This window comes from Lampris incognitus, chromosome 1, assembly GCF_029633865.1.
Source record: "Lampris incognitus isolate fLamInc1 chromosome 1, fLamInc1.hap2, whole genome shotgun sequence".
NCBI lineage: Eukaryota > Metazoa > Chordata > Actinopteri > Lampriformes > Lampridae > Lampris > Lampris incognitus.
In genome coordinates, this window is record NC_079211.1 from 111870615 (window position 1) to 111890917 (window position 20303).

The window sequence follows — 20303 nt, forward strand, 5'->3', positions numbered from 1 at the left end:
GGTCCCTGAGGACTGGGTTGAGAGACACTGGTTTATAGCACCATACTGCATCAGAACAGCACACCATTTCTTTTTCTAGACAATCATTTATTTACAGGTCTTTTACACCTCGGACACATTTCAAATATGACCGAAGACGCACAAATTCAAGCTACCACAGTGACATATGAAAATAGATCTAGACAACAACGCGAGACAAGATATAAAAAAGTCACGACTCCCTTTCAGGGGACTTGATGGTCGGCCACCGGGGTACACCGTCAACAGCTGGGAGACCCCGAGGAAACACACCTACACAAACTCACCCCTGACAAGAAACCACACAAGAAATGAAAAACTAGAAGATTCTGTGTTGAATTAAAAAAAAAAAAAAAAAAAAAAAACGCCGTGAGAGCCAAATGTGTAGCTCCATGTAGAGTCTGAGTCCCTGATGGGCTTCACCTCCAAGCTTGTCCTCGCCCCAGTCCAGCCCGCCACCTCTCTCAGAGAGGTGTGGTGGGGGTGGAGGCCGTGGTGGGGACCGTCACCGGGTGGAGCCCAAGGTCCAGGGTCGGCGCTTCATCTGGCTGCGGTGGGCTCTTCTTCTGCGCCTCAAGCTTCTCGGTCAGCTGGCTGTACAGCTCCTTCACCGGGTCACTGCTCTGTTGCACCGGCCGAGCACAAACACAGACATGCGTCAGTAGTTCCAAGCTTACTTGTCATGTATGAAAAGTACGTATACACATCATAATGCTGGCTCTACACACAAGTGGAAAATAAAAGTACTCATAAAAGTACTAAGAGAGGGGAGTCTGGGTAGCGTAGCAGTCTATTCTGTTGCCTACCAACACGGGGATCGCTGGTTCGAATCCCCATGTTACTCCGGCTTGGTCGGGCATCCCTACAGACACAATTGGCCGTGTCTGCGGGTGGGAAGCCGGACGTGGGTATGTGTCCTGGTCACTGCACTAGCGCCTCCTCTGGTCAGTCGGGGTGCCTGTTCGGGGGGGAGGGGGAACCGGGGGGAATAGCGTGATCCTCCCATGCGCTACGTCCCCCTGATGAAAGTCCTCACTGTCAGGTGAAAAGAAGTGGCTGGCGACTGCCACATATATCGGAGGAGGCATGTGGTAGTCTGCAGCCCTCCCTGGGTCGGCAGAGGGGATGGAGCAGTGACCGGGATGGCTCAGAAGAGTAGGGTAATTGGCCAAATGCAATTGGGGAGAAAAAAAAGGGGGGGGAATCCAAAATAAAAAGAAGCTTACTGTGTACAATACCACTGCATAAGTCACATACATAGAGTCTGAGAGGGAAGGCACATGAATTCAGAGATATCCCCCTCCCCCCTACCCACCTACTAGAAATCACCGCACAGTATGATGGGTAAGAAATTATCAGCCACAAGAGGAATGCTGCACAACGAAGGCTACAGCCTGTAAATGCATTTCCTCACCCAGACACTTTGGTAGATAATCAACCTTGGACAAAAACATCTTTAGTTTTGTGCTGAAAACGAGACAAAAGGTGGACAGCTACCGGAGACACTGGCGGATGGGATTTTTGTAATCCACCAATGGCTGTGGAGTCTGTGTAAAATGCAAACTGTCTGAAACTGACTATAAAGAAGAGTTAACCTGCGATACAGAACAATGGCGTTAATATAATGATGTGAGCCCACCTGTTTCGGAGGTTCCAGAGTTTTCATCAAGGTCTCCATGTATGACGGCAGCACCTTGTGGTGAAGGTGCAGTAACATACGCAGAGTGTGTCTGTGGACGTTCTCTTTACTGCAACACATTTAAGAAAATTGACAAAAGGCACGTTAATTAAAACGTGAGCCAATACAAACACTTCATCATTCCTTGTTTGGAAAGTCTGACCTAACCTACCGTCTCATCATTATCGGTATGGCCGATTATCAGTATGGCCGATCATCGGATGAGTTATTCGTTACTTTTCATATCATCGTTATGGCGTGTGAGTGTATTTGTGTGAATTAATTAATTGTAAAGCACTTCGAGTGGCTGTTGCAGCTAGAAAAGTGCTATATAAAATGCAACTTGATTGATTGATCGACGATTGACTGATCGATTGATCGTGGAACATTTCAGACAGTCAGAACAAGCTGAGGACAAGCCCAATGGTTTTTAAACAATTTAAGATTTTGTTTTATGGCTTATGCACAGGGGTGGATGAAGTACACCTCCAGGGGACTGAAGAGCTGACAAGCAACACAGCTGGATTATACACCATCAGTCTTTCCTCATGGTTTTTCAGGTGTGGTGGTAAGCTCCTTAAAAGGTACAGGTGTTGTCAATAACTTGTTTATTAACATCTTTTTTTTTTTAAACTTTTTTCAGACATGTGCTGATATGTTCCATGGGGAAAACAGTCACAATCCATTCTTTCTATCAAGTTAAAAATTATTTATTTTGCACTTCCACAAATATGTTGTTCTTGCTAAATGTGCACCGGTCTCTAAGTACATGGCTATACTGAATGCTATGGGATGGTTGTGCTGAATGACTTCCTGCTCTCACAGATGGTTTGGATGTACTGCGTCAACTGCAAAATGTAGTGCCAAATCAAATTTGATTTTACTTCTATTCAAAAAATATTTATAATGAACACAAAGAAACGGACATACGTGTGTCTGTACTGTCAGCTTCCTGCTTTTGAAAAGACAACAAGAAGTGGTTCCTTCTACACCGAGGTGATCGGTGAAGTTTATATCCGTACAATTATTAATGATGCTTGACAATATTTTATTGAAGGCTGACCCCCCTCCGCAAAAAAATCAACTAGTGGCGCCATCTGCTGCCCAGTTTAAATGGGGCGCTCTGACTATTATTAAAATCGGAATAGTGATTTCACTGAGATTTTAGCCAACTTGGCACCATCTCGGACGGAGTTTCAAGTGGCGGGCAAATATTCCGTCACGAACAAAGGTAGGACGTATATATATATATATATATATATACACACACACACACTCACTGGCCACTTTATTAGGTACACCTTGCTAGTACCTGGTTGGACCCCCTTTTGCCTTCAGAACTGCCTTAATCCTTCGTGGCATAGATTCAACAAGGTACTGGAAACATTCCTCAGAGAGTTTGGTCCATATTGACATGATAGCATCACGCAGTTGCAGCAGATTTGTCGGCTGCACATCCATGATGCGAATCTCCTGGTCCACCACATCCCAAAGGTGCTCTATTGGATTGAGATCTGGTGACTGTGGAGGCCATTTGAGTACAGTGAACTCATTGTCATGTTCAAGAAACCAGTCTGAGATGATTCGAGCTTTATGACATGGCGCGTTATCCTGCTGGAAGTAGCCATCAGAAGATGGGAACACTGTGGTCATAAAGGGATGGACATGGTCAGCAACAATACTCAGGTAGGCTGTGGCATTGACACGATGCTCAATTGGTACTAAGGGGCCCAAAGTGTGCCAAGAAAATATCCCCCACACCATTACACCACCACCACCAGCCTGAACCGTTGATACAAGGCAGGATGGATCCATGCTTTCATGTTGTTGACGCCAAATTCTGACCCTACCATCCGAATGTCGCAGCAGAAATCGAGACTCATCAGACCAGGCAACGTTTTTCCAATCTTCTATTGTCCAATTTTGGTGAGCCTGTGCGAATTGTAGTCTCAGTTTCCTGTTCTTAGCTGACAGGAGTGGCACCCGGTGTGGTCTTCTGCTGCTGTTGCCCATCTGCCTCAAGGTTCGACGTGTTGTGCGTTCAGAGATGCTCTTCTGCATACCTCGGTTGTAATGAGTGGTTATTTGAGTTACTGTTGCCTTTCTGTCAGCTCGAACCAGTCTGGCCATTCTCCTCTGACCTCTGGCATCAACAAGGCATTTTCACCCACAGAACTGCCGCTCACGGGATATTTTCTCTTTTTCGGACCATTCTCTGTAAACCCTAGAGATGGTTGTGCGTGAAAATCCCAGTAGATCAGCAGTTTCTGAAATACTCAGACCAGCCCGCCTGGCACCAACAACCATGCCACGTTCAAAGTCACTTAAATCACCTTTCTTCCCCATTCTGATGCTCGGTTTGAACTGCAGCAGATTGTCTTGACCATGTCTACATGCCTAAATGCATTGAGTTGCTGCCATGTGATTGGCTGATTATAAATTTGCATTAACGAGCAGTTGGACAGGTGTGCCTAATAAAGTGGCCGGTGAGTGTATATATATATACACTACCGTTCAAAAGTTTGGGATCACATTGAAATGTCCATATTTTTGAAGGAAAAGCACTGTACTGTTCAATGAAAATAACTTTAAACTAGTCTTAACTTTAAAGAAATACACTCTATACATTGCTAATGTGGTAAATGACTATTCTAGCTGCAAATGTCTGGTTTTTGGTGCAATATCTACATAGGTGTATAGAGGCCCATTTCAAGCAACTATCACTCCAGTGTTCTAATGGTACAATGTGTTTGCTCATTGGCTCAGAAGGCTAATTGATGATTAGAAAACCCTTGTGCAATCATGTTCACACATCCGAAAACAGTTTAGCTCGTTACAGAAGCTACAAAACTGACCTTCCTTTGAGCAGATTGAGTTTCTGGAGCATCACATTTGTGGGGTCAATTAAACGCTCAAAATGGCCAGAAAAAGAGAACTTTCATCTGAAACTCGACAGTCTATTCTTGTTCTTAGAAATGAAGGCTATTCCATGCGAGAAATTGCTAAGAAATTGAAGATTTCCTACACCGGTGTGTACTACTCCCTTCAGAGGACAGCACAAACAGGCTCTAACCAGAGTAGAAAAAGAAGTGGGAGGCCGCGTTGCACAACTGAGCAAGAAGATAAGTACATTAGAGTCTCTAGTTTGAGAAACAGACGCCTCACAGGTCCCCAACTGGCATCTTCATTAAATAGTACCCGCAAAACACCAGTGTCAACATCTACAGTGAAGAGGCGGCTGCGGGATTCTGGGCTTCAGGGCAGAGTGGCAAAGAAAAAGCCATATCTGAGACTGACCAATAAAAGAAAAAGATTAAGATGGGCAAAAGAACACAGACATTGGACAGAGGAAGACTGGAAAAAAGTGTTGTGGACGGATGAATCCAAGTTTGAGGTGTTTGGATCACAAAGAAGAACGTTTGTGAGACGCAGAACAAATGAAAAGATGCTGGAAGAATGCCTGACGCCATCTGTTAAGCATGGTGGAGGTAATGTGATGGTCTGGGGTTGCTTTGGTGCTGGTAAGGTGGGAGATTTGTACAGGGTAAAAGGGATTCTGAATAAGGAAGGCTATCACTCCATTTTGCAACGCCATGCCATACCCAGTGGACAGCGCTTGATTGGAGCCAATTTCATCCTACAACAGGACAATGACCCTAAACACACCTCCAAATTGTGCAAGAACTATTTAGAGCAGAAGCAGGCAGCTGGTATTCTATCGGTAATGGAGTGGCCAGCGCAGTCACCAGATCTGAACCCCATTGAGCTGTTGTGGGAGCAGCTTGACCGTATGGTACGCAAGAAGTGCCCATCCAACCAATCCAACTTGTGGGAGCTGCTTCTGGAAGCGTGGGGTGCAATTTCTCCAGATTACCTCAACAAATTAACAGCTAGAATGCCAAAGGTCTGCAATGCTGTAATTGCTGCAAATGGAGGATTCTTTGACGAAAGCAAAGTTTGATGTAAAAAAAATCTTATTTCAAATACAAATCATTATTTCTAACCTTGTCAATGTCTTGACTCTATTTTCTATTCATTTCACAACATATGGTGGTGAATAAGTGTGACTTTTCATGGAAAACACAAAATTGTTTGGGTGATCCCAAACTTTTGAACGGTAGTGTATATATATATATATATATATATGTGTGTGTGTGTGTGTGTGTGTATGTGTGTATATATATATATATATATATGTCATTCAGTACCACAGAGTTAACAGAACGACCAGGATTTCACTCCTACCTGAAATGACCATGGGTGGTCAGTGACGGCCAGTTTTGAAACTCTATATTCTGTCAAGATAAATACCCAACTGAGATATTAATGCATTACATATGCTAGTATATCTGTTATGAAACTAACTGACACTTAAAATACTGTTTTTCAAACAATTTAAAATGGCCGCTGTCCAACGCCTGTAAATACTGCAACGCCTCGGTGGTAGTCATGGTGCGTCTGTAACCAGACATGTTGGACATAATCAAAAATCAAGTTTAGACTATTTGTCTGCACTGGAGGATGCTAGCGTGTTTCTACGACGGAGCAACGAACTTCACGAAGGAAATGACACGATCATCACACATCATAAATAGTGACATGACGCACACTATGACACGCAAATTACGACCAGTCATTTTGACTGCTCATGGTCGTTTTAGGGAGATCTTATACCTTTTTTTTGTGTGCAATTGATGTAAAACTCATTTTAATGCAAATATGTGCAATTTTAGGAGCATTCAGGGAGCAGCAGGTCTGTATCTTTTTTCCCCCCGCAAAGTTATTAAACTTTGAAAATCCAAAACCGTCAAAATGACTGCCTTGGTCGTTCCTAGTGTAAAGGAGACCTGATAAGAGTGCCGATCCACTGAGCCAGAAGCTCCAACCAAATTCTAGCAGTGTGAGAAAACGCTCGCTGTGGTTGTGCAGAGTGGCAGTGGACATGACGATGAAAACTATTGTTACAACATCATGCTGGTGTGTGACCTGGTGTACCATGTATGGTAGAAAATGATATTTTTAACAAAAGCGTCACACTTCTCGGTACATTCTCTCTTTCTGTGTGTGTGTGTATGTGTGTACGTGTGTGCTAGTGTGCATGCTCACGGGTTGCTGAAGGCAAAAATTGCCATTGCTAATGCAACTGCATGTTTTTTGTTTTGTTTTTTTGTGAGCACACACTGGAATGCCCCGGGGACCGGGTCGCCTTTCTGCAGTGGGCACGATTGGGTTGCTGTCAGCTGACATGGCTGTCGGCTCGTATTGGCGCCGTTCTCACGATTTGACAGTAATCTAAAGTCAACTTGTACAGTGACCTTTATCTCGCCAATGTGAAATACGATGAACGCGCCAAGACCGCCAAAATCACAGCGCATGGGAGCCTTAAATTAGCACAAAACAGGCTTCAGTGACCATCACTAACAAGCCCAACATACTTTCCAAGCAACCGATCTTAAATCACACAAAAATACAATCAAATGAAGGCACCATTACAAATTACATCTACTTCCTGTATGCAGCAACACTTCCAGTCTGGAAACTTTCGCCTAAACAGGAAGCAACCCACCTGGCGAAGGAAGTGAGGAGGAAGCCATCAAAGACAACAGAGCAGAACTCCTCTGACCCAAATTCATCAGAGAGCAAGGTAAGGTGTCCAGTCAGTAGGTGTAGGAAGATGTCCCCGAAGGCCATGTCATTGTGGGTTTCCACTACATGTCAGTAAGAGGCACAAAAAGTTACTTTGGGGTGTCTTGCCCTGGCAAATTAATATTTACTCCTTTACCATATGCCTGATCTACGACACCTTACAATAATACCACAAGTGCATACATTTTTAGCAGGGTGACGTTAGCGTCGTGCTTTGAGCTACAAAAGAAAGGCAGCTTCTTACTTTGGCAGTAGTGTTTCCCTGCTTTCCATAGTTAGGAGATGCACAACGCAGTATATAAATACAACACTTACCCAGTGCAGGCAGCAGCCTTTGTAAAGCATTCTTGTTCCTCTGTTTAGCAATGTGGAGGATGTAGTAGAGGCCCATCTCACAGGCCACCCTGTTCTCTTGCAGGTACCTGGGGTGGAGAGACAAAACTCGCTCAACTCAAGTCAGAACTGAATAATATATGTCATCACCCCAGTGATACTGAAGTGGAATATGACCCACAACCCTGACTTTTTAATTTAGCTTTTAATTAAGACTGCATTTACTGCTCTCAATTACTTTCAGATTTTACTTGCAATATTTTACTTGTATCTTATATGCTCTCTAATTGTTTATTTTAATTGTCTATTATTGATTTTAAAACTTTTATAATGACTTATTTGTACTATTTCAGCTGGTGGTAGTTTAATTTGCTTTCTTAAAGCACTTTGAACTGCATTTCATGTACGAAAAAATGTTTTTCGAATAAGGTTTATTATACTCTCAATTTAAAATCTCATGTACTAATAGGTCAGTAGCACAGGATGGAGTGGTTACCTGCAAAAGGCATCGGGTAGGGCGGTAGGGTAGGAGAGAGAGCTCTTCTCCTCACTGGGCAACTTTTGCTCCACAGTGAAGGTGTAGTCATCCACCACGACTGACATCATGGCAGGAAGGAAACGAGTCACCACTTCTAAATCCTAAGGGAGTAGATAAATGAAGGGGGTCATCGAGAGCCTCTCTCCAACAATGACTGCATTTCAAGTTCCCCCGAGTGACATTCTAAACCCCCCATTGCTCAAACAGAGACGGTCAGTGAGAAACATTTGGCCAACAGCTGCCTGAAGTCTTGGCTCCTTTCACTGTAGAGACTGACTCTGTTGGAAATCTCACTAGTGACTTAAATGTGGCCCTCTCTAGTCTCCTGGATTCAGGTATACCTCTCACTACCAGAGCTAGGTGACTAAAAGAGGCCTACACCCTGGTTTAACGGTGAGAAATGTGCTCTTAAGCGGCCTGCAGGAGACCGGAACGTAAATGGTGAAAATCAAAATTGGAAGTTTTTTTTTATTAACCTGTCGTGGCATGAGTGTTTACTGAAATACAAGCATGCTTTATCTGCTGCAAAAGCAGTGTATCTCTCTCACTTAATCAATATTAATAAACATAACCCCAGATTTCTCTTTGCCACTGTATCTAAACTTACTAAAAAGCAGCCGTCTGTTAGCTGCTCACCATTCAAGGCCCATGAGTTTCTTGACCTTTTCTGCAATAAGGTTGATGAGATCTTAAACAAAATTAGTTCTTCAACTCCAGCTACTCCTGCAGATCCTGTCTTACCAAGTTCATATCTATACAATGAGTCACTGATGGTCCCTGTTATCACAACTGTTGAGACTCTCTCATGATGCTTTGACTAAGCTTGTGTCAGCTTCTAAACCAACTACTTGCCTACTTGACCCCTTACCAGCAAAACGTTTTAAAGACCTCTGGTCTTTTGTGGGACCTACAATGCTGGACATTGTTAATTTATCACTTACTACTGGCACTGTTCCCAGCTGTTTTAAGACAGCTGTGGTTAAAACTCTACTTAAAAAAACACACCTTGATCTAGGTCTCTTAATAACTATCGACCAGTCTCTAATCTTCCATTCTTTTCTAAAGTACTAGAGAGAATTGTGTATCAACAACTTTCGACCCATATAGAAGAAAACTATCTATATGAACCTTTTCAATCGGCTTTCAGTGCCTGTCACTCCACTGAAACTGCTCTGACCAGAGTGGTGAACGACCTTAGTTTAGTTTAGCTTATCGTTTATTTGACAGGGACAATGCACAATTTTACAACTGCCCCAGAGTTAGCCGGCAGCTAATTTGCATCTGAACTCCCTGAGTAGGCAAACAAGCAACAATTAATACAGGAGTAAAAACATAAAAATACATAAGAAAACTATTGAACAGGCAGACAAAGAACAATCAAGACAAAATAAAAACATGACAATACATCAGAAAACCAATCTCAAAAGTTATAAGTACAATCTGATCTATTTAAAACAATGGATATAAATAGCAATCTGGCCTATATGAAAACAGCATAATGAATATGGATTTCATCTGTTCACTAACAATATAAATAGTAAACTGACCTGAAACATCAATAAATAACAATCTGACCTAAACTATGACAACAGCTATAAAAATCAATCTGGCCTATTCAATGGCAAGAAATATAAATTACACACAGTCTACGGTCATGTTGCACCTGGGCTGGTTCCAGGCAGAACCCTAGGCTGCTCCTGACTAAGTAAAATATAGTAACTACTCTGAATAAAAAGTAAAACAAAAACCCTAAGTGAAATCTAAAAAATCTAAAATAAAACAAAAAAATCTTCTGCTAGCTATGGACTTGATTCCGCTTCTGTGCTTTTACTACTGGACCTCAGTGCAGCCTTTGGCACCACTGCTCACTGTATACTATTAGACAGATTAAATTGTAATTTTGGTGTTTCTGGCTTAGCTCTCTCTTGGCTTAAGTCCTACTTATCTGGAATAACACATTGTGCCTGCTATAGTAATATTATATCAAAATTCTCTGGCATTAAATATTGTGTACCTCAGGGCTCAGTTCTTGGCCTTCTACTTTTCTCACTTTATATTTCATCTCTTGGCCAAATCATACGCAATCATGCAGTAAATTTCCATTGCTATGCTGATGATACTCAGCTGTATGTGCCTACAAGGGCTGATGACTGTACTCAAATGACTAATTTAGAGGCTGGTTTGACTGCTGTGAAAAACTGGATGTCACTAAACTTTCTACTTTTAAATTCAGATAAAACTGAGATGCTGGTGATTGTACCTGCTAGACCAGGGGTGCCCACTACGTCGATCGCGATCGACCAGTAGATCGCGAAGGCAGTGCTGGTAGATCTCCATGACATTCCAAAAAAAACATTTTTTTTCAAGACAATAGCCTATCATCTGTCCTCCATTTGGCATTTGCCTTTTGATTGACGTAAAGGACGGCCAGTCTGCTGTTGCCTAAAACCAAAGAGTCTAGAGCAGAACCTAAAACTTTGTTACATTAGGTTACCATAACAACCAGAGCCCTTCTCTAACGTACCTTGAAGTTCACATGCCCACAACGTGAGCTAATGCAGAAGTGCATCGAGCTAGCTAGTTCAACTCTCTAAAAAAAACTTTACTAAAAAGTGAAACAAAACAAAAATGAGTGGGGGAGCCAGACCTAGCAAGAAACAAAAAACGTGCCATTTCCATGTCGAATGGGAGGAGGACTTTTTTTTCACCATGTCTTATTCCAAATGCGTTTGTCTCATCTGTCAGTCTAGCATTGCTATCCCAAAAAAAGGAAATGTGGAGAGGCACTTTCGAACTGTTCATAAAAACTATGACAATGACTTCCCTCCGAAAAGCGAGCTGAGAAAGAGAAAGGTGAGGGAACTAAAATCGCAGTTAATCGTGCAGCAGTCACTTTTCGCGCAGCCGAATTCAAAGGCAAAGGCAGCCACCGAAGCACATGTGAGTCACTCCATCATTAAGCATAAGACGGCCTTCCAAGATGGACAGATGATGAAAGAGGCCTTCCTTGAGGCAGCAGATTCGTTGTTTCAGGACTTTAAAAACAAATCAGAAATAACATCTTCAATCAAAGCTCTCCAGTTATCAAGAAATTTCGTCACAAGGCACTGTGAAATGATGGGCGATGATTTGACACAGCAGCTTTGGAGGGACATCGTGGACTGCGAGTGTTTCTCACTACAATTGGACGAGTCTACGGACATAAATGATACGGCCCAATTGTGCATTTTCATTGGGATGGTGTTTCAAGATATGACCGCAAAAGAGGAGTTGTTAACAATACTACCCATGAAGGAACACATGCGGGGAGAGGAAATTTTTCAGATCTTCAAAAACTTTGTGGATAAAATCCAGCTCCCAGTGTGTAAACTGGTGTAAATCACCACGGACGGTGCCCTGCTATGATGGGCCGCTCGAATGGATTTATTGCCAAGTGCAGGGAGGACGATGCTTTCCCTGACTTCCTTAATTACCATTGCATAATACACCAACAAGCATTACGCGCAAAAATGCTAAACATGAAAGAGATCATGGATGTGGCAACCAAAATCGCCTGTTCTATTCGAGCAAGGTCTCTTCAAAGACGGTTGTTTCGTACACATTTGAAAGAGGCCGACTGTAACTACTCTGACCTCTTGCTACACACTGACGTGAGATGGCTTAGTAGAGGGAGATTCTTGCAGAGTTTTCGAGAGCTCTGTCCGGAGATTAAGAAGTTTCTCCTTATCACTAAACATGCGGAACACAAGCAAATTAATGACAATCAGTGGCTGCTAGACTTGGCGTTTTTAACTGATTTAACCAACATGTTGAACGAGCTTAATTTAGAGCTGCAAGGAAAAGACAAAAGCGTGGTAAACATGATCAGCTCAGTTAATGCTTTCAAACGGAAAATGCAACTTCTGTCCTCAAAGTTGCAGCATCGTGATTTGGGAAACTTCTCGAAACCTCGCAGCAGAGCTGGAGAAGCGAGGAAGGGCGTGTGCGCAACTTGACAGTCATCCAAAGGAGTTGAATCAAGTGCAACTGGACTTGGTATATATCCGTGAAAACGTTTCGCCTCTCATCCAAGAGGCTTCCTCAGTTTGTGCCTTTCTGACTAGACCAAGCTAGTCTGACTGGCTGGTGATGAGACTCAGTATTTATCCTCTAGGAGTCGTTGTCAGAGCTATTGATATGCGTGGCTCTTTGTGATCAGATGTTTACCAATGCCCGTCGCTAACAGAGCCATAGATATGCCTGGCTCTTTTGTGTACCGATGTTATGGCCGCGCCCATCGTTATTGGAGCTATTGATATGCTTGACAGTGCACGCTACACAGAGCAGATTGAAAATATCCGGTCAGACTTTGACAAACGGTTTCAAGACTTTGCTTTGCTCAAGCCAATCGCTACATTTATGTGCTACCCATTTGGGGAAGATACAGAGGTGGATTCCCTCGCCTCAAAAATGGCAACACTGTTTCACCTGAACTCGTCTGCAGTGGAGGATGAGATGCTGACAGTACAGGCTGACATTCAGCTTAAGTCCAGGGCGCATGGAGAGTTTTGGAACTTACTTACAGAGGACAAGTACCCAAACATGAGGAAATGCGCAACCTCCTTGACGGCATTATTCGGCTCTACTTATTTGTGTGAGTCAGCCTTTTCTCACGTGAAGATTATCAAGTCCAAATACCGTTCCACCATGACAGATGATCATTTGGAGGCCTGCTTGAGGCTGGCTACCAGCAGTTACTGTCCGAACTATACAACCCTGTCTGACTCCCTCCAGTGCAGGTCATCATCAGAGTAGAGAGGTAGAGATCACAAATCTATTTAACACAGCTGTAAATGTTCATGCAGTGATGCAATTTCAACATAGTGTAGTAGCAAATGCTTGGCATGATTACTGCTTGTGTAAGGTTCAATATAAATGCAAATCCATTGCAATACTGTATATGTAACACAACATGTATATAAATACACACATCGCATATAAATGTTCATATATATGTAAAACATGTATTGAGTATTTTTATTATTATTTTTAATATGAGTAAATCATTTTGACCTGGTCATTTTAAAAGTAGCTCACGAGTCAAAAAATTGTGGGCACCCCTGTGCTCGACAAAGACACCAAATTGATCAAGTAACGGTAACAATCAACAACCTGTGATTTCACAAAGTGTCTACTACTACTACTTTCGACTGCTCCTGTTAGGGGTCGCCACAGCGGATCATCCATTTCCATTTCTTCCTGTCTTCTGCGTCTTCCTCTGTCACACCAGCCACCTGCATGTCTTCCCTCACCACATCCATAAACCTCCTCTTTGGCCTTCCTCTTTTCCTCTTTCCTGGCAGCTTCATGTTCAGTATCCTTCTCCCAATATACCCAGCATCTCTCCTCCAAACATGTCCAAACCATCTCAATCTTGCCTCTCTTGCTTTGTCTCCAAACCGTCCAACCTGCGCGGTCCCTCTAATATAATCGTTCCTAATCCTGTCCTTCTTCGTTACTCCCGGTGAAAATCACACCTTGTGATTTCACAAACTACACTTTACCACACTTTATGAAATCACAAAGTGTGGTAGCCAAAAATCTTGGTGTTACATTTGATACAAGACTTTCCTATGATAAGCACATTAAAGAAATCACCAAGACTGCCTTTTATCACTTACTAGATAAAAGCTAAAATTTGGTCTTTCCTGTCCATGGCTGACGCAAAGACTCTAATACATGCATTTGTTTCATCCAGACTTTTGTTTTCAGGTCTGCCACATGCTAGTACTAAAAGTCGTCAGATGGTTCAAAATGCTGCAGCTAGAATGCTAACTAAAACTACAAAATTTGACCATATTACACCATTTCTTGCCTCCTTTCATTGGCTTCCTATCCATGTTAGATCAGACTTCAAGGCGCTTCTGCTGACTTATAAAATCCTAAATGGGCTTGCCCCATCATACCCGTCTGATCTCCTTAAACCGTACATTCCATCTCAAGCTCTTCACTCTGAAAATACAGGGCTCCTGTGTGTACCCAAAGTCAAAAAGAAGTCAGCTGGTGGCAGGGCCTATTCCTATCGGGCCCTGTTCTTGTGGAATAACCTGCCTGCTGTCATCAGACAATCAGGGTCTGTCGAGTCCTTTATATCCAAACTTAAAACGCATCTTTTTGCCTTAGCCTACAATTAGTTGCCTTTAGTTGAGTGATTCACAACCTGTACTGCATGGAGGGTTGGTTCCTGTCTCAATGAATTTACCAACCACTGTTCTGCCAACAAGATTACACAGTATAGGTTATTGACTATTGCAAACTGTTTTCTTCTCTCACACATCTTTTCTCTCTCTGAATGATGTCTTTTCCTTTCTCTTATTGTGTGTGTGTGTGTGTGAATGGTGTAATGTGAGTCTCCCTTGTGTGCACGTGCAGTCTGTCCTCCTCCCAGGTCTCCATGGTGATGGTAGTCACCACCTGGACACTGCTTGGCATCCCCCTCATCACATTTTCTTTTTATATATATCTTATAAAGTCATATAGTTTTGTTATCCTGTTTCAATGTTATATCCTTTCAATGTTATACCCAGACGTGTGACCAATGTGGGGTTTTTTGTTTTTGTTTTTTTGGTCTACATGGTGATGGTGGTCATGTGACTCAGGTCCTGGGCTGTTCCAGTGGCGTCTGGACACTACTTGGCATCCTCATCATATTCTTCGTATATTTTACAATTCCATTATCCTCTTTCAGTGTTGTAATCTGTAAATTGTGTAGACACAACATCCATTGCACATTGTCCATCTTGGGAGAGAGATCCCTCCTCTGTTGCTCTCCCTGAGGTTTCTTCGTATTTTTTTTTTCCTGTTAAAGGTTTTTTTTTTTTTTTTTTTTTTTTTTTAGGGAGTTGTTCCTTATCCGATGGGAGGGTCTAAGGACAGGATGTTGTGTTGCTGTAAAGCACCCAGAGGCAAATTTGTAATTTGTGATATTGGGCTACATAAATAAAATGGACTTGACAGTGAGAAACAGCAGGACACTGTGGTAATGCCTGAATCAGGGATGAATGTATGTGCATGAAGGAATATAGGCAGCAAATTCATTAAAAAGAGCACAGGTGCAAAACCTGTTCCAGACTACTTGAAGAAAATTGAGTGAAATGCTTACCAAGCGAGGCTCTTTAAAGACTTGGCTGTCTATCATATCCCAAGCCCCTTGTCCCAAAGACAACATTCTCAGGAGCAACATCAAGTCTGGACTCTCCTGGTGACCAATGATAAACAACAGTTTGAAAGAAATTTGGTTACAAAATATCCAAACTCATTCCTCCCCACCAGCTAATGCCAAGTAAAACTGTTTATGTTGGCCTGTGATGGTATCCTCACCCTGGGTAACGTATCCTGACTGAGCAGCTCTTGCAGGTTTCTAACCGTACTCAGGACCAGGGTATTACAAGCAAAAGGGTCACACAGGATCATGGATAGGTCTCTGAAAGCAAACAAACTCAGTGGGTTTTGGTCACCACAGCAGTCAGTGACTGTGAATTCCCACAGTTCCACAAAAGAGCTACTAAGCTCTTTTAGCCTCTTACCCAAGCACTTGCTCTTGTCCTTTCTTCACCCCATCGAGAAACCCCTGCAGCTCCCTGGCTCGTTTGGCATCCACAAACTTCTCACGGATGCAGGCATCCAAGCACCAAGTGAACTATCACAATGCAAAAGGGATTGAAATACAATAAAGACCTTCCGCTTTATAATGCCTTGAGGCCAGACATAAAACCCATTTAATAAGACCACAATAAAGTCCACTCATTCCTGACAAAGTATTAAAGATGCTAACTAAAATACCTTAGTTGTGGTGGTGTGCACATCTTTCATTTCAATCCATTGAGATTTACAGTAAAGACCTTAATCTCTGGGTGATGAGTTGAGAAGATAGAGTAGGTCTCCTTGCATAAGGACGGCAGAACCAGATGATCTTACCACTCTATCCCACAACCCAGAATTGTAGAGAATATGCGTGATATTTGTTAAATTAATAAGGTGACCAGCAAGCACATGAGGGCTTGCTCAAGGATTTTTTTAAGCCTTTAATGAGCATTTACTATAAGTCTGCAGTCCTACAGACTGTGGCTGAGGGAATAATCCACAATTCATTGCGTTGCGACGTTAAAACGGGATGACAGTAAATCACAAGCACGTGAAAAATGTAAACTAATGGTGCATAAGAGAACACATCATGGAAAGAGATGGTAAGAAGAAATTTACATGTAAATATTCTGAATCACACAATGTGCATGTGTGGGGAAATATACTTTCACTTTTCAGTTGTTTTGAACGCCAACATTTCTATATTATTCATAATATAGAAAAGAAAACGAACAACAAACTGCAATTAATCAAATGGTAAAATCAGGCAGTCTGTCATTCATGTGCCTCGGTTGTGAAGAATGCAAAAATAACACGTAACAAACATTCCTAAAGCTAAGATTGTTAGAAACATTGTAGATCCCGGTGGCAACAGCTGGTGTCACCAAGGTAACGTGTGATGTCACAAAACGCTGTCCCCTTTCTCCCGTTTATACCATTACGAGCCCTTGCACCCATGTACACTCACGTGTTTACGCTAACCATGTAGGTGACATCAGTTAAAGTCTGTGAGGGTTTAGTGCTTAGGGTGGAGATTGAGCCTGTGTGATGTTGGCACAGCAGGATAAACACAACTGCAGATAATAACATTAATAATGGATCTGGTGGATGTAGGTGTTCAGAGAACCAGCACTGACAGTACTATTAACAACTGTTAGCGCTGGCTCTTCCTGTCAATGCTGATAGGTGTGCTTGGTACAACTAAATCCAACAGATCCATGTTATTATCTGCAGCTGTGTTTATCCTGCTATGCTAACATCACAGAGTATTAAGACCAGCCTGCCATGCTTTTACCTTTACATGGTTTTTAACCTGTAGATATCAGCAGACTCAATAAAATGAGCTAGGGTTTTGTTACTCTTTAAGGCCTTTGATATTTCTCTATATATTTTTTTCTAAAACCTTTTAAACAATAAGATTTAAAAGGTCTTGAGCTAGCTCTTCGTTGGCCACACTTATCTCTGGGAACTGACAATCACTATGAACAAAAAAATTAAAACTTTGTGATGGGTTTGCACATTCAAAAGACCAAGGTGTTTCAGATTTCCTTTTTTAAATGTCATCAGAAATGAAAAGCCTTTTTTCGCTTTTAATTCCAAGTAGTTCCTCTACTCAAATGAAAAATAATTATGTAAAGTTTGAATTTTAAGCTACAAAGTTATATAAAAGTGACGATTTGAAAAGGTGTTTACACACGACATTAAAACGGCTTCATATCAATGATTCCTTAAGGAGTCCTGAAAGGGCATACCTTATGACAGGGGTCTACAGAGCAGATCTCGCTGATGTCCAGGTCATGGAGGGACATGAGCAGCTCTGCTCTCAGCGTGCAGTAGTGGACGTTACGGGTACGCAGGAAGAGCGTCCGTAAAAATTGCAGCACCATGTCATACAGTTTTACATTTTTCCCTATCATCTGGGTTAGCTTTAGGACCACCTAAACAGGCAAAAGGAAATGATTACAGACAGCATCTTCAAGTGTTCCCCCATCTAGTTTCCATTTCAAATCCCCACCATCAGGTGTACATTTAAAGCCTTCATTTGATTTGATGTTCATTATAAAGTATGCTGATTGTAGTAGGACATCACACCATCGTTAACTTGATTGCTGTAGTGCAAAAAGACATCAAAAATATTCCCTTAAAAAATGACAGTAGCGTTACATCTTCAGAAGATGTGAAGTCATGTGTGTTTTGGAATGACAACAATTTTTCAATGCTATCAATAAAAGTTGAAAACTTTTCAAATTTGGAAAAATCAAAACTCTTTTCAGTAATATTCCAAATCTGTTCAGGACCCTAAATGCAATCAGTCAATACTTTTACTACTGTAACATTAATGACTTGGCCCACCTCTCCTTGGCGTCTCGTTTTGGGAGAAGGGCTGAAGAAGTTATGAAGAATGGAGAGGTCACTGCTGAAAAGAGCCGCTTCCTTCTCCACTATATACTGCTTGAGCAGGGGAGAGACTTCATCCCCAAACAGAGCCTGGTTATCTTGCCAGATCTGCCGTTTTACCTCAACAGCACAGACCTTATACAGCTCCTTGTCAGCCATTACCATCTTCAGCTTCTTCTCTGGCACCTGTAGGGTGGCATCATGTGGATGTTAAAACTCTAGAAGATCTATAAATTATGCCTCCAGCTTCAGCTTCAAAGACCCCGACCAAAGTTAAATTTCCCCATGTCCTATCCCCTTTTCTGCCAAGAAACTGGCTTTGTTTTTTGTTTGTGCTTGCCTACGTTTGTGTCTCCGAAATTGCCCATTGAAGACTGCCGATTCTCATTCTCAGCTAGTGATGGACAAATAACAAGACTTTTGACAAAAAAAAATTGATTTTCACCTAGTGGTGACAGCAAATACAGTTACAGTAGTAAAGTTTAGGGTTAGCTAATTGTTAAGTTCAGGGTTAAGTTTGTGTCGTGGTTAAGTTTAGGGTAAAAGTTAGGTTGTGGTTAGTGAGCCCACCATATAATCGCTCATGTATCTTTCTCTAACCCCGTGGTTTCTCAAAGAATGTTTGTGGAGACTCTCCCCTTAGTCTTGGAATTGCAAAAACATTCATGTTTATAGTGTCCGGTGCTAGCACAGACACATCATTCACTGTTTCTCTCAAAATCAGGAGCACTGGTGCTTTCTATGAAATTAAAAATTTTGCCTGAAATGTGAATTTTGTGAATCCATGTTTGCATTTTATCACACTTAAAATAGTAACTTAGCGTAAGAGTGTTTATTACTCTATTTTCACTGGGTCTGGGTCTTCAAGTCAAGTGTGCCTCTTGCTTTCAATAGAGGATAAAAAGAATCATAAGGGGCAGTTAGCGACATCTAACAACAATGTTTTTCTGAATATGTTGCTGCTACAAGAAAGAAAAAGCCTAAGAGGACTTGCCTTTGGCAGATGCTTGAGCACCTGCATTACCACTGGCTGAATGGACGGCATCTTAACCAGTGGAAAGCTCTTCTCCAGCAGCTCTTCAAGCTTTCCATATCTGGGGATGGATATGAGGAACACAAAACATTTCAGTGTCAGGCGTGGATTGATTTGAAAACACCACTCCAAGGCTTTAAGGTGTGTGTGCACCTGTTGGCGGTGTCAGGATGTTGGCAAGTTTAGGAAATAATTAAGTCTCCTTGTTGACAGTTAATTTTCCAATTAATTTTCACTGGTGACTTTGTTAACATTTGAAAATGCGAATGAATCCTTTTCTAGCCATTATGAGAAGGAACAAATAATGCACCTGTCGTCATCCTTGCCCTCTGCAATTATAGCAACTCGCTCCATCAACTTCTCTCGTAGCTCATCAAAGACGGATTGGTGAAACTCCAGCCGGGGGGTTCCGTGGAGGTCCAGAAAAGGTAGAGCAGACTGCAGGGTTGGCAACAGAATGCCATTTTCAGTCTGCAACCCAAAATAAAAAAGGGGTGGATTAATTGACTGACTTCTTAGTCATATCTCTTCCTTATAGATAATAGGTAATTTGGTTGCTGCTCTTGACATTCACGTCGGGCCTTCCATCGATTATAATTGCATTGTCTAGCTATCCTGTTAACTGAAAGATTAAATGTAAAATCACGGTAATATCGCGATATAACAACAACAAAATACAGCTAAAGATAGATTCAATTAAAGTTTACCGCCAACTCAGGTTAAATAACCTAACGTGATACACATTCTTCCACGGTGAGTAGTGACATTCATAAAACCACATTTGCAACACAACCTTAAACTGGCAAAGCATGAAGAGATAGATGGTGAACCCTCCCCAGCAGCTACCTGGAACTGGTCGATGGCTTTCAGGGGCTCCGTGCAGTTCGTCAGAGTCTCTTTGAGATCCTCGCCGTTGGAAATTCCCAATTCAGGCAGCCCGGCAAACATCTTTATTACAGACTATGGCATGAAAGTCGCGTAAAAAGACGCAAAAACGGATGATGCGATACTCTGACACACACACAGTATAAGGCAGA

The 20303-nt window shown here is 42.1% G+C and overlaps 1 protein-coding gene across 1 annotated transcript; it reads right to left on the bottom strand.

Moving 5' to 3' along the window:
- Positions 1-81: 81 nt before the first annotated feature.
- Positions 82-20262, bottom strand: nelfb (negative elongation factor complex member B). Its single transcript, XM_056290414.1, has 13 exons — positions 20113-20262; positions 19577-19737; positions 19228-19327; positions 18189-18419; positions 17588-17773; positions 15779-15891; positions 15573-15675; positions 15355-15450; positions 8172-8314; positions 7658-7764; positions 7263-7404; positions 1658-1766; positions 82-641 (listed from the first exon to the last, which is right to left on the bottom strand). Exons 1-13 carry the CDS (start codon positions 20212-20214, stop codon positions 483-485), a joined length of 1752 nt encoding a protein of 583 aa, XP_056146389.1. The 5' UTR covers positions 20215-20262; the 3' UTR covers positions 82-482.
- Positions 20263-20303: the final 41 nt, after the last annotated feature.